At 56.2% G+C, this 14,329-nt stretch overlaps 3 protein-coding genes across 8 annotated transcripts in view; 2 read left to right on the top strand and 1 right to left on the bottom strand.

Moving 5' to 3' along the window:
• The window catches only part of ZFPM1 (zinc finger protein, FOG family member 1), a 33,668-nt gene extending 30,725 nt beyond the window's left edge, over positions 1-2,943 (top strand). For all 3 annotated transcript variants that reach the window (XM_061477385.1, XM_061477384.1, XM_061477386.1), the window contains one exon: positions 136-2,943. In XM_061477385.1, coding sequence (XP_061333369.1) covers positions 136-2,369 — 2,234 coding nt within the window. In that variant the 3' untranslated portion in view covers positions 2,370-2,943. The remainder of the gene's footprint in view (positions 1-135) is intronic.
• A 1,478-nt stretch (positions 2,944-4,421) lies between these two features.
• CIDEC (cell death inducing DFFA like effector c) lies at positions 4,422-6,332 on the bottom strand. The gene is made up of 5 exons (XM_061477331.1): positions 5,863-6,332; positions 5,555-5,696; positions 5,289-5,438; positions 4,944-5,128; positions 4,422-4,812 (listed from the first exon to the last, which is right to left on the bottom strand). The coding sequence occupies exons 1-5, from the start codon at positions 5,910-5,912 to the stop codon at positions 4,632-4,634; spliced, it is 708 nt and encodes a 235-aa protein (XP_061333315.1). The 5' UTR covers positions 5,913-6,332; the 3' UTR covers positions 4,422-4,631.
• A 3,750-nt stretch (positions 6,333-10,082) lies between these two features.
• ZC3H18 (zinc finger CCCH-type containing 18) overlaps positions 10,083-14,329 on the top strand; it is a 47,574-nt gene continuing 43,327 nt past the window's right edge. For all 4 annotated transcript variants that reach the window (XM_061477407.1, XM_061477405.1, XM_061477404.1 and 1 more), the window contains exon 1: positions 10,083-10,165. The gene's annotated coding sequence lies outside the window, so the exon portion shown is untranslated. The remainder of the gene's footprint in view (positions 10,166-14,329) is intronic.

Raw genomic sequence — 14,329 nt, 5'->3', positions numbered from 1 at the left:
TACCACAGGGACACACACACACAGAGCCCAGCATCGCCATCAAGGGCTGCGGCCACAAGGAGGGAGGCTGGGGATGGGGTGAGCATCCCTGTGCCAGGATGCTGGGTAGCACCCGTGCCTCTCTCCCCTCTGCAGGGCTGAGCCAGACCAACAACGCATCCCTGCGGAAGTGCAGCCTGCCAACGCTCCTGCCCGAGGGGCTGCCAGCGCTGACACAGCACATGGTGCTGCACAGCCCCCTGCCTGCCCCACCGCCCGGCCCCGATGCCGTGCCCCCCATGGCACCACCCACTTCATCCCCTAACGCCGCTGCTGGCAAGCTCTCACCAGCAGTGCAGCCACAGAACGGGGAAGGGCCATCATCGTTGTCGTCATCATCATCATCATCATCTTCATCATCATCATCATCATCATCCTCCGGCGAGGCCATCCGCATCAAGGTGGAGCCTGCCTGCAGCCCGGTGAGTGAGGCGGAGGTGCCCAAAAGCAGCGGTCCCGGGGAAGGGGTCAGCAGCAGCCCCAGTGCTGCCTCCCAGACCTCGTCCCCGCACAGCCTGCCCTCGGCAAAGGTCAAGTCAGAGCTCGTGAGCCCCACGCCGGGCTCCAGCCCGGTGCCCAGCGAGCCGGGGACGGGGACGGGCACGGCCGGCGGCACCATCTTTGTGCCCCAGTACGTGTTCAGCCACGAAGCCGCGGTGGTGCCGCAGGCATCCGAGATCCTGGCGAAGATGTCGGAGCTGGTGCACAACCGCCTGAAGCAGGGCCATGGCGGCGGCGTGGTGCAACCCGCCGTGTACAGCAGCACGCCGGCACCCAAGGGCGCCACGTGCTTCGAGTGCGACATCACCTTCAACAACATCAACAACTACTACGTGCACAAACGCCTCTACTGCTCCAGCCGGCACCTCACCGAGGACAGCGCCGCTGGGGCACACAAGCTCAAAGTGCCCCCCGGAGTACCCAAGGGCCCTCCTACCCTTGGGATGCTGCTGTCCTTACCGCTGGGCGACGGGCAGGGGACACCAGGAGGGAATGGGGATGCCAGCCGGAATGCCACGCCACCAGCCATAGTGCCAGAGGTGAAGGTAGAAGAGGGGGGTGTTAAAGCGGGGACCCCCGAGGCGGAGGGCGGGTTGGGGCGGTGCAGCGAAGACAGCCAGAGCCCCAGCAGCTCGGCAGGGGATGAGGGGGACGAGGACCCCAACAAGACGCTGTGCGAGGCGTGCAACATCCACTTCAGCCGCCACGAGACCTACGTGGTGCACAAGCGCTTCTACTGCGCCTCGCGCCACGACCCCCCCATGCGCCGCCCCGCGGCCCCCAAAGTGCCCCTTCCTCCCCAGCCCCTGCGCACCCGCAAGCGCCGCAAGCTCTATGAGATCCATGGAGCCACTCATCGCCCCACTGAGCCCTCCCCAGCCCCTGACCTACCACCACCGGTCCTAGAGCCAGTGGGGGCTGCCCCGTCGCCCCGCTCCAGCCCGGATGCTGATGGTCCCATTGACCTGAGCAAGAAGCCGCGGTGGCAGAGCGAACCAGCGCCGGCAGCGCTGATGCCTTTGGCTGACTACCATGAGTGCACCGCGTGCCGCATCAGCTTTAACAGCCTTGACAGCTACCTGGCGCACAAGAAGTACCGGTGTCCGGCCACCCCACTGCAGCCCCGCACTCTCGAGCACCTCCAGAAGATGAAGGGGGCCATGCCTGTCCCCATCAAGGGTCAGCACAGCCCCGGCAGCCCTGGTGAGGGGGACCCCGAAGGGATGCGGGTGAGGGCAGCTCCAGCGGGGAGTCCCGGCATCCCCTACCCCAGGGCAGACTCACCACTGCGTTACCCCAAGAGTCTCCTCTCAGTCCTGGGGACGAAGGGACCCCTCTCTCCTTGTCCCTACTGTCCCATCAATGGGACCATTAAGGGCGATCTCCTTGAGCACTTCCGTGTTGTCCATGGGCTCTATGTGGCCAAGCCGGTGATGGCCAGGCAGCGGGTCCCCGGTGCCGGCAGGACACCAGAGACCCCGCTGCCCGCGGTGTCCCCCCCACATCCTCCTGCCCCCCCTCTCCACAGGGACAGCTCCAACGGGAGGGACAGTCAGGATGGCAGCGTCAGCCCCCGGCCCCCCTCCTTGCCCCGGCCCCCCATTTCCCCCGGAGCCCCCGAGGGGCTGCGGGAAGCCCCCCACAAGCATCCTACACCCCCTACTTACACGGACAGGGCAGTGCAGACCCCCCTGGCCAAGGCTGCGTCCGTGTCCAACAGCAACCACAGGTACTGTCGCCTCTGCAATATCAGGTTCAGCAGCCTCTCCACCTTCATTGCCCATAAGAAGTATTACTGCTCCTCTCACGCCGCTGAGCACATCAAGTAAAGCCCTCCTCCCCCCCCTCCCCTCATTTACCATCATCAACATTCAGGGGGGCTGCAGGGGTTGGGGGACCAGGAGCCGATGCCCAGCACCTCACTCTTGCAGGGCTCAGGGTGATCAGGACCCCGGGGAGGCTCTGCTGAGGATGCTTCAGCATCCAGAGGTCCCTCCTGTATCCCTACATGTCACCCCAGGTTGGGGATCCTGCGCGTCCTGGGTCAAGGACCCCATGGAGAGAGTGTGGTGCTGGCAGGGGTCCGGTCCCCCCCTCCAGCACATGGTGCATGCGGTGCCCATATCTGTGTCCCTGCTGCAGCCTAGGTTGATGTTGCAGGGAAACTCAAGCTTAAGGTGCATGGCCTTGTCCTAGCCAGGGGGCTCTGCCCCCAAATAGACACTACAGGGGTGGGAAAGGGGATAAAGCGTGGCTGGGGTTGACCCAGGGCACACTAAGAAGTGTGTGGGTGCCCCCACCACAAACCAGACCCTGCAATGAGACAGCACTAGAGGCAAGATGAAGCTATACTGGGAATATCCGTGTGTATAAGTGTGTATAGAAATAAATATGTCTTACGAAGCTGGGCTGGTGGCTGCACGTGAGTGTTGGTGGGTGGTGTGGGCACTGTCACCCCTGGGGTCAGGACACTGGGTGCGTAAGGAGGACATGGAGGTGGCCATGAGGATGATCAGGGGCTGGAGCACCTCCTGTATGGAGCCAGGCTGAGAACACTGGGGCTGTTCAGCCTGGAGAAGAGAAGGCTGCGTGGAGACCTCAGAGCAGCTTCCAGTGTCTGAAGGGGGCTATAGGGATTCTGGAGGGGGACTCTTCATCAGGGGCTGTTGCAATAGGGCAAGGGGTGATGGGTTCAAACTGAAACGGGGAGTTCAGGTTGGATATAAGGCAGAAGTCCTTTACTGTGAGGGTGCTGAGGCACTGTCACCGGCTGCCCAGGGAAGCTGTGCTTCCAAAGGGCTTGGAGCAGCCTGCTCTAGTGGAAGGCATCCCTGCCCATAGCAAGGAGTTGCAACTGAACGAGCTTAAGGTCCTTTCCATCCCTAACCATTCTATGACTCTTTGTATAGCCATGGTACAGCCTGCAGAGAAGGGGCAGAGCACGGTGTCCCCATGTCACCCCTGCCACTGCTGGTAGCACTGCTTCACCCTGGGTGTCACTCCTCTGTGCCACAGGGAGATGCAGCCACCAGCCCCTGGCTGGGCTCCAGCTGATGGGTCGTTAATTATCAGCTAATGAAGCTGCTCTGAACCTGGTTCAGGTCCCTGCCCCATCAGCAGTTCCTGTGCTGGAGCCCCATACCCCTGCAGTGGGGTACCCGGGTAAGCATGGCTCAGCTCCTACATCCCCTGCAGTGCATCATGGAGGGATGCACATAAGCAAGCCCAAAGGATGGTTTTCTGGCCTTCCCAAGTGCTTCCCAGTACAGGAAGCAGGTCATTCCCCTCCAGCCCACCCTCGAGAGACCCAGCCTTGGCTCCCCCTCAGGGACACCCTTCAGCTTCCAGCTCACTATAACCCAGTGGCCCCCCAGGCTGTTTTCCGTTCTGGTATCCCTGGAGCTACAGGGTGTTTGCAGTTTCCAAGAGCTAAGGCCAAGGCTGCAGCATCCCACGGGGGTTGTGCAAGGCTGGGGCACAGGGCTCTCAAGGAGACCAGGGACTAAAACCTCCATCCCAGCACAAGAGGAACACATCCCTCTGCGCTCTGGGTGCCAGTAGCACCAAGCACGACCACTGGCATCTTTCATCCTTTTCAATGGAGCAAGAACAGGGATTGTGCCAGCAGGCACGTGGGTTTGGGGGTTTGCACCTCATGGCTTGAATGCAGTGACAGAGGTTGGGACCAGACCCTATGTGCCAACAGGGTGCTGGGGTGACAGGGAGGAGGAGGAGAACGAAGGCAGCAGCTCCCTTGGGAAGCACTTGCGACAGGTCCCCTCCTTGCATGCTCTTGCACCACCACCCAGCACAGCCCTACAGTGCCAAGTAGGGCAAATGGCTGCGACACCCCCACAAGCAAAGATGAGACGAGAGACAGCTGAAATGAGCAAAGCTTTACTTAAATAAATATATTTACAGAGCAGCAGACAATAGAGACACGCTGGCCCCAGTCAGCCAACGGAGTGCAAGGACAGGCTATGGCAAGCACCATGGCAGCCTCTATCCCCAGGCATTGACCTAGCAGGGTGCTGGGACCCCCCCCCAGCATTAGGGTAAGTGGTAAAGGAGGGGGACAGGGCACCCAATGCTCACTGCAGGGTCTTCCTGCGGGGCAAGGGGGGGAGGCTGAGGGGGGGCTGCAGCGCTGGGCTGCTCTCTGCCTCCTTGGGCTCCTCCGTGGCATCCAGGAGCTGCTGCATGTAGCAGGAGGTGCCGAGCAGGACGTGGCCAGTGGCCTGCATGGTGAAGAGCGTCCAGCGCAGGGCTTCTCTGCGAAGGGAGGAAAGGGGTGAGCATCCCTCCTTGCAACCCATAGGGCAGGCTGGTCCCCCACTGCAGCATCCCCACACCCAGAGCCATCTCCTGCTCCCCCCCCCCCCCCCCCCCCCCCCAGCACTCACTTCATCAGCCGCTTGGCCCCATAGCAGCGCAGGTCGTAGGACATGCTGTAGGTGCCATAGAGCGTGGCTTTGACATTGAGGCAGCCCAAATCCCGGGGGTTGGTCTTGTACAGATCGAAGGTGACACGGGCGACATCAATCCTCCGAGGGGGCTTGTGGGACAGGCTCAGCTGGTATCCAGGGGTCTGAGCACGAGCAGGACCAGGGTTACGCAGTGGTACCCCTACCCTTCCAGTCCCACCTCATCCAGCATCCTGAGTACCTCCCATTGAGCAACAAATCACCTCTGTGCTGTTCCCAGGGACAAACCAGGCTCTTGCCCCCCACCCCAAGGGATGCACTTACCTTGGAGGCAGCCCAGGTCTGCCCCTTGCTCAGGGCCATCAGCACCGTGCCCTCCTCCAGTGTCTGGAAGAAAGATTCCGTCTCCACCGCAGTGCCATCCTCATCCAGCACCAGTGAGATGGGATCAGGAGTGAGCAGGGCAGCCTGAGCCTGCAAGGATGCTGGGGGTGAGCAGGGCTGGGGGCAGCCAGCCCACCATACATCTCTGTGTACCGACAGCCCCCAGGCAGGCAGACAGACAGACTGACTGACACCCAGCAGCTCACCTCGTGCAGCAGCTCGGAGAGGCTCTGTGCCATGATGCCCTTGCGCAGGCTGCGGTCCCAGTTGCAGACACGGAAGGGTCGGGGCCGTGAGGCCGGGCTCGACAGCAGTTGCTGGGTCATGGAGGCACTTGCTGACACACATCTGGGATAGGGATGGAGGGACTGGGGTCTCCTGAGAGACACCTCCATCCCCAGGCAGTGCCAGCCCCACAAGACTCAGTGGAGAGGGGCACATCCACCCAAGAGGTGCCAAAGCAGGGAGGGTTCCCATGTCCCCTACACCAGGATGCTGGCTCCCCAGCACTTACTTAGAGACAGGAGCAGCCAGGCGCAGGCTCAGGGACTTGGCATAATCCATCTTCACAAGGAGCACGGTTCAGCCTGCGGGGAAGAAGGATTCAGACCTAGACAGGACCTCTCCGGGTTCTCTCCACTCCAGCAGACCCTTTCCCACCGGTTCCTCCTGTGCTCAGCTCCAGCCCAGCAGTGACCCAGTGCCCTGTCACTGCCAGCTTTACGCAGGGGCTGTGCCTGCCCTTTGGCCGGGGCCAGGCTGGTGGCAGCCTCCCCGGGCAGAGTCTCCTTGCCAGCACGGCTCTTACGCAAAGCAGCACGTGGCGCCCTGAGTCAGTGCTGGAGCAAAGGTGAGGCTCAGGCACCCGGCTGCACCCTCAACCCGGCTCCTTGGGGCAGGCAACAAGCACTGGGGAGCCAGGGGAACCCAGGGCAGCAACCCCAACCCTGCTTCTCCAGGGATATCTGCAGCTAGGAGCCTACTAGGGGGAGTGGAGAAGGTCCTGTAGAGCATCCGCATCCGCATCCGCATCCGCATCCGCATCCGCATCCGCATCCGCATCCGCATCCGCATCCGCATCCGCATCCCCATCCCCATCCCCATCCCCATCCCCATCCCCATCCCCATCCCCATCCCCATCCCCATCCCCATCCCCACCTCCAGCAGCTCTCTACTGATTAATCCCCTCCCACCCTACCATATATGTCATCTAAAGACCCCGCCCACCCGGCCCCACCCCTCTTGCCTCAGCCAATCACCTCCTGGCCTGATGCCATGGGGGCGGGGCCAGCCGCGGAGTGGGCTCTGCACCGTGGCATGGTTTGTGTTGGGTGATAGAGGGACCTTAAAGCTCACCCAGCTCCAACCCCTGCCATGGGGAGGGACCCCTTCCACTGGAGCAGCTTGCTCCAAGCCCCTGTGTCCAACCTGGCCTTGAACACTGCCAGGGATGGGGCAGCCACAGCTTCTCTGGGCACCCTGTGCCAGCGCCTCAGCACCCTCACAGGGAAGAGCTTCTGCCTAAGAGCTCATCCCAGTCTCCCCTCTGGCAGGTTAAAGCCACTCCCCTTGTCCAAAGCCCCTCTCCCGGTTTCTTGTAGCCCCATTAGGTACTAGAAGGCTGAACCATAGAATCACAGAATACCAGGTTGAATGGAACTCAGGGATCATCTGGTCCAACCTTTCTAGGCAAAGCATGACCTAGACTTGATGTCCCAGCACCCTGTCCAGCTGACTCTTAGTTGCCAACATCAGGGAGCCCACCACTTCCCAAAGGAGATTATTCCAGTGGCTAGTTGTTCCCATTGCAAAAGATTTCCCTCTTGTTCTCAAATGGAATCTCCCCAGGAGTAACTTGTGCCCATCACCCCTTGTCTTTTCTATATGACTCCTTGTAAAAAAGGGAATCTCCTTCTTTGCAGCCACCCTTTAAATACTGGAACACGGTGATAAAGTCTTCCCTGACCCTTCTTTTCTCCAGGCTGAACAGTCCCAGCTGTGTCAGCCTTTCCTCCCGTGCTTCCCAGTCCTTTGATTATCCTTGTGATCCTTCTCTAGACCCTGTCCAGCCCACCTACCTCTTCTTTGTAGAGCAGGGGCCAAATCAGAGCACAGCATTCCAGGTGTGGCCTGACAAGCACTGAGTGGGATAATGACTTCCTTATCTCTGCCGGTGATGCCCTTGTTGATGTTCTCCAGCATCCTGTTGGATTCCTTTGCCACAGCTGCTCACTGTTCACTCCTACGGAGCCTGTGTCCACCAGGACCCCCAGGACCCTTTCCCCAGAGCTGCCCCCCACCAGATCCCAGCCTGTGCTGCCCTCCTGGATTCTGTCTACCCAGGTCCAAGACCTTACACTTGTCCTTGTTGAACTTCATAAGGTTGCCAATTATCCCACCCTTGAAGCCAGGACATCCTGCAGGGTGGCTCTCCCTTCCCAAGTGTCTTCCCCACTCGGTTTAGTGTTATCAGCAAACTTACAGGGTACACTTGATCCCATCATCCACATCACTTATAAAGACATTGAGCAGCATTGGGGCCAATATCAATCCCTGGGGAGACCCCATTGGCGGCAGGTCCCCAGTTTGAGAAGGAGCTGTTCCCCACCATCCTTGTGGTGCTGCTGGTCAGCCGGTTACCCCACCACCACACACCCCACTTGTCCAGACTGTAACACATCCGTTTCTCTAGGAGGAGGCTGTGGGGAACCATATCAAGACCCTGGGCTGCTCTAAAACTTCCCCATGCTGAGCTAGGTTGCGGGAGCATCCTCTATGCCCAGACACACCAGCATCCCTCAGCTCCTCAGGCTGTCCCCAGGGAGCCCTTTCCTGGTGCCCTCAGCAGCACCACCTCCGGGATATGAATTTGGCCCTGGGTTGGAAGGCTGGGACCCATGGGGCTGTTGAGTCAGTGCTGGGGTTGCCGAAGTGGGCTTGGAGCCTGTATGGATGGAGGGGGCAGAGAAGCCCTGGCTCCTAGGTGAGCTGCTGGGGGGCTGCTGTGGGGATCTGGGGTGTCCAGGACCTCGGTGCTGCTGCAGAGGATGCAGAGCAGCACAAAGCACTGAGTAGCACTGGGTTTGGGGGGCTGGACAAGGGGGTGTCCTGCAGGAGCAGCAGGTCAGGTCTGCACCCTGCAGGCATGAGCCATCACCTCCGGCATGTCCGTGTGTGTGTGTGTGTGTATGTCCTGCATTACAGCTGGCCACGCTTACATGCCTGTCCCCATGTTCATGCATGTCTGCATGGCAGGTGCACACATGCTTAGCTACAGGTGTCCACCTGCATGTGTGTCCATCAGCACGTATGTGTGCACATGTGCACATCCATCTCCATGTGTACCTGTATTCGTCCATGTGTGTGCACACATGTACCTGACTCTGTGCACACACATGCCTGTGCCATGCAGGTGTGCACACCCCTGCATGTCTGGGCATATGCTTGAGCATCCCTCCCTGTGTACATGTGTGTGCATCCATACACATCTCTGTGTACACGTGTGTGCAACCATGCATGTCTGTGCACGTGTCTGTGCATATGTGTCTGTGCACCTCTGCATGTCTGTTCATGTGTGTGCGCATGTGTGCGCACCCATGTGTCTATGCACACGTGTGTGCACCCGTGTGTCTGTGCACCTGTGTGTCTGTGCACGTGTGTGTGCACCCCTGCATGTCTGTGCACGTGTGTGTGTGCACCCCTGCATGTCTGTGCGCATGTGTGTGCACCCGTGTGTGCACCCCTGCATGTCTGTGCACGTGTGTGTGTGCATGTATGCACATGTGTGTGTGCACCCGTGTGTCTGTGCACGTGTGTGTGTACCCCCCTGCATGTCTGTGCACGTGTGTGTGTGCACGTGTGTGTGCACCCCTGTGTCTGTGCACATGTGTGTGCGCACCCCTGCATGTCTGTGCGCATGTGTGTGCACCCATGTGTGCACCCCTGCATGTCTGTGCACGTGTGTGGGTGCATGTATGCACGTGTGTGGGTGCATTTATGCACATGTGTGTGTGCACCCATGTGTCTGTGCACGTGTGTGTGTGCACACGTGTGTCTGTGCACGTGTGTGCGCGCACCCCTGCGTGTCTGTGCCCATCCCCGCCCCCCCCCCCCCGCACCTCTTTGTGCGCGTCCCCTTTAAGGTGAGGTTCGGGAGCGCGCGGGGGGGGGAGGGGGGTGCTGTAAAAAGGCGCGCGCTCCCCCCGCCCTTCCACCCTCCCGTCGCGAGGGGGCCGTCGCGCGTGGATGACATCACGCCATGGCCGCCCTGCGCCGCCGCGAGTAGAGGCCCGGTCCCGTTCCGCGCCGCTGCCGCCGCTTCGCCGCTTCCCCGCTCCGGGCCCGTTCCCTGCGTGTCCGCCCGGCCCGCAGCCCAGCCCCGCCGCTCGCAGCCCCGGCACTGCCCGCACGGGTGAGCTGAGCTACTGCCCGGCAGGCCGCCCTCCGCAGGCGCCGGTTGCGGCCTAGCTCTGGGGGGGCGGGCCCGAGAGCAGACGGAACCGGGGGGGGGGGGCCCGGTGCCGCCGCCTGGGGGAGCGCGGAGGGGGGGGAGCAGCCCACGGGGGGGGAAGGGGGGGGCGGGTCCAGCGCTGGGGGGGGGGGGAAGCACTCAGTGGCGGGGGTCTCGTCTGGGCGAGGACACCTGCTGGATGGGGGGTGGTTGGATGGGAAGGGGGAGCGTTGGTTTGGGGGTGCTGTGGAAGGGGGTAACCTCTGCTGGGGGGCAGCTCTGATTGCGCCCCCCTCCCCGGGCAGGACCCGCTGCAGCCACCCCAGCCTGGGGGCACCGCAGGAGGATCTCAGCCTGGCCCTGTGAGGTAAGGGGGGCAGTGGGGTGAAGGGTTGGGACCACACAGCATCATCGGCACTCCAGAGGGTCTGTTGTGCCCCGCATCACCCTGGTTATGTGCGTCACCCCCGTAGCACTGGTTTGTGTTGTCTGCCTGGTACAGCAGGAGCTGTGGTGTCCTCGCTGTCCACAGCTGCTGTTGTCTCTGTGAGCACTCTGATGCAGTGCTGCTGCAGGTGGTTTGTATTCCCCCCCCAGGAGTTGTCTCAGTGGGGCTGTCTCTTATCAGAGCTGTCCTGTCAGCCTCCACACTAACAACGTTTTCTTTTGTTCCTATCAATAGCTCAGCTATTTTCAAACAACTTTTACTGGCGCTGCTTTGGCTGTAGCAGGAGCAGCACCTCCGAGGTGTGAGTTCTCTCTCCTAGCCTTCCTAAGGTTTGCCTAGGTTAAGGAGAAAGGTTGTAGTCTAATCAAGACAGCTGATCTGCTGCTCTGAGAGTACAGTTAGCCTATTGAGCATGATTATCCACAAATCCCACAGAAAACCAGTATAATCGTACTTTTCTTTCATGGGACTGAGGCACTTTTAATGCAGAATTAGCATTTGCCTGCAGATTGCTGCAGGAAGAGGAGAATCAGTTACACTGTGAAAACAAGCTCCAGCTGCTCATGGTGCTGTTTTCTCTTCATGTTCCCTTCCCAAAGCCTGCCTGGCACACAGCAGTGGTTAACATTCCAAATCGGAGCTCTTCCTTAAAAATCAGCTGCTGGAAATGGCTGTCACCTCTTAAGTTAATACCAAAAGGCATCCCAGTTTTCTGCATCCCTGATGGCCACTAGGTAGCTGAAGTTTGCAATGCATTCTACAAGTCAGTGCCGCCCTAAGGAACTCGGGAAAGTGTGTAGTTTATTAACCTTGCAAACAATAGTAGTTTCATTCAAAGCAAAGGACTGGGTGCTGTGCTCTTGTTCTAGGGTCTTTTCATTTTTATCTGATGCCTCTTTCCTGCATCATGAGGAATTTTATTTCCTTTTCTTCCTGTTGTTGCTACTCTTCCATGTTTTTTTCCACATTGAAGCTGCTGCCCTTCATTTCTGTTTTGCTTCTGTTCTCCAGGTCTTTGTTCCCTAGGTGTTTTTGTGCTGTGTTTCTCACTTGTCCTGTCAGCACTATTTCCCATTCATTCTCCTCAGTTCACTTACATCCTTCACACATCCTTGTGGCTGGATTTAGACTGTGCTCCAGAACTTTTCTGTTCTGCATTAACCCCTGGTTTTCACATATCTAAATAACAGAAGTGTTCTGATTTTGCATCAAGCTGTTTGGCTGTTAAAAAGTAGCGTTTATCCTTTCTATGACAAAGATTTCTGCCTGAAGGAAAGATGTTATTTGCTTCTTTCCTTTGTGTCTGATCCCAGGAACTTGGAGTTCTCTACTGGAAGGCTAAAGAAGTTTTGTCTGCTCTTGGTTCTTGCCATCTGAGTGGTGATCTGTAGGATGTCAAGACTGAAGCTGATGGCTCTGTAAACCTCCAGTTTTCTGTAGGTTATTCTTTGCCTTCCTGCTACTGGAGGTTCTGGAACCGTCTCAGCTGTTGGTTCCTGTACTGTTTCCAAGGTGTATTCCTTGTTAGCTTGGAAAAAGCTTTTTGTGGCACCATATAAAGGCCTAACCTTGGAGGGAGGAATGTAATGAATGGAAATAATGCTCACCAGGAGTATTTATTCCTTGTTGAATGTTGCAAATCATGTCTTTAACTCACAGCTTTATCCAACAGGTGATGCAGTGGGTTAGAGTAAGCTGCCATCCTTTCCATACTGCTTCCAGTTTGTGTGCTCCCAAGACGCTACCTGCAGCTGCAAGTCAGTTGTTAGTTGTACACAAAGCTTAACTCTGTTGGCTTAAGTGAAGATGCAGCTCAGATCTTTCTTGAGTTCTAGTTGGAAACAGCACAAAGTCATAAGAAACAGCATTTGAGCCTCCTGCCAGCAGTATTCAGTGTTGAGAGCCATGGATCCAGAATGCAGTCAGTGACACAGTGAGCTGCCTCGGAGTAGTGTCCAAGGTACATGTGTGACCACGGACTAAAGCTTGTTTGGCATTTCTTCCTTCTGGTTTTGTACCTTTTGATTTAAGAGAATAGAAATTGGGCTTGATCTTGAAAACAGACCTGCTGCTAAGAATTCCAGTGTTCTGACTCATGTGCCTCTTGCCCGAGGCAAATCACCTAACAGAAGTGTAATGTTAAAAATACTGTTTAAAATGCATTCAGGGATTACGTGGCAGTATTGAAGTTGAGTTTTAAAAAGCGTCTTAAGTAGAAAAGGGCTCTTATTGCCTTTAGTGCTGTGTCAGGGCTTCTTAGTCTCAATGCTGTATTTTAAATTTAAGAATCTTGTATATCATGAAGCTTTGGGAAAATATATTGTAGGATGGCCAAAGCAGATGAATTTAAGTTTTTGTAACACATCCTCAATGTACAGTGCCATTTTACCTGTGTGAGGGGGGAAATCTCTGTCATTTTAAAGTTTTCCAGTAAGACTATGAGACTTGGTGAGAGCAAGATGGGCCTCTTCATTGTTGCATCCAGGTCCTTGCAGGTGAGGATGGCTGTGTGAATGCCTAGCTTAGAAAGAGCATTTGTATTCCAGGGTATGCAGTGAAACACTGACAAAGTTAAGGAATAGTTAATTCATTTTTCCCTACTTTGAGAAATACCAGAGCTCAGTCTGTGAAACTTCAGCACTGCCTCTTGTTGCATATATACTGTGTAACTAAAAGGCTTCCTTTTTCTGCCAGACCTGACTCTTTGGAGCTGCTGTGCAGGGACAGGGAGAGAAGCGAGGGACTGCAAGGAGAAAAGGCAGGTTTGCTGCAGATAATTGCTGCTGAATGTCCCCTGGGACACCATGTTGTTCTAGCCCTTTTTATCCTGCTCTTAGCTGATGCTATGCATGTCTCTTCAGAGTGCTTCCCATCATTTCTGGATACCCAGTGACCAAAGGGTCAGACTTAGGTTTGCAAAAGCTGCCTGGTGTTCTCAGCTATAGCTGGATGCAGCGGGGTTCTGCTTGGGCTGTGGAGCATGATGCAAAGGCACTGCTACTGAAAATGAGATGACAAAGCCCCAGGTCTTGTTTTCAAGGGATTTCTTTACTTCATATTTTTGGTAGACTATTCTGTAATACTGCCTGATCACAGCACTGTCAGGAGCACTGCAAGCTGACAGGGGCTGGCTGAGGACATGAAGATCCAGAAGGAACAACTGGAGGGAAAGTCCTGCTTAACCTGATTGATACCTGTGGTGACAGCAAGTGCCGTGTGGCTCACACCCAGGAGGGTGGCATGTACTTACTGCAAGTGAGATGGCTGGAAAGTTGAGCTGCCAAATCCTCATTTTCCTCACTGAAAACACGTGAGCTGCTTTATAAGGGGCTTTCCACACAATGAGGCATGCACAAGTGATTCTAGAGACAAAGATACATTTTGGGCTGAAAGTGCACCCTACTATTGTATTGGCTCCAAAGCCTCTCTATAGAAAGGCTGTATCAACTTGCTTAGCCTGGCAAAAGGAGGGTTTTGTAAGTGTCATCTAAAATGCTTGATACCTGTTCTGAACTAGCCTGCTTCTTCAGATATGCAGAAAATGAACATTTGATACACTGAGGAAATGAAGTCAGTTTTGGAATAGTGTGGCTTTGCCTCAACTATCTGTAATTTAAAGGTAGCTCTGAAGATGAAACACTAAGTAAAAAGTATTACTGTATACCTGGTTCTTGCCTCATTATCCTAAGTTACAAGTCAAGGAATCTTATCTATAGGTTAGATTTTTTTTCCTTTATAACTTGTTTTGAAGACGGTAATAAACTTCCTTGGTTTTAAGGAGCAAAAATTCCACCCTTATGATGAGGGATGAAACCTGTGGATTTCTGCTCTACTGTTTCTGCTCTATTGTGTTGCTTGTTTGAAATACTTCTATCTAGTAATTTTTCTTATCTTTTTCCTGGTATTTGTATGTTTAGGTGAATGACATTGGAAAGCAAAAAAATGCAAACACACACTAGGAAAACTTCGTAGGAGTCCAGAGATTTAGTATAAACTGATTTGCAGATTATTCTGAGACAGTGCTTGGGGCACGCGCTTTAAATGGAGTGAAATTTGCTAGAATGCAAAGAATAAATTCACTGG

Source organism: Pezoporus flaviventris, unplaced genomic scaffold (assembly GCF_033815535.1).
Source record: "Pezoporus flaviventris isolate CSIRO_AGI_PZ_B2104156 unplaced genomic scaffold, CSIRO_AGI_Pfla_v1 ptg000105l, whole genome shotgun sequence".
NCBI classification, from domain to species: domain Eukaryota; kingdom Metazoa; phylum Chordata; class Aves; order Psittaciformes; family Psittacidae; genus Pezoporus; species Pezoporus flaviventris.
Note: the sequence above shows the minus strand (reverse complement) of the source record. Positions and strands in the feature narration are given on the sequence as shown.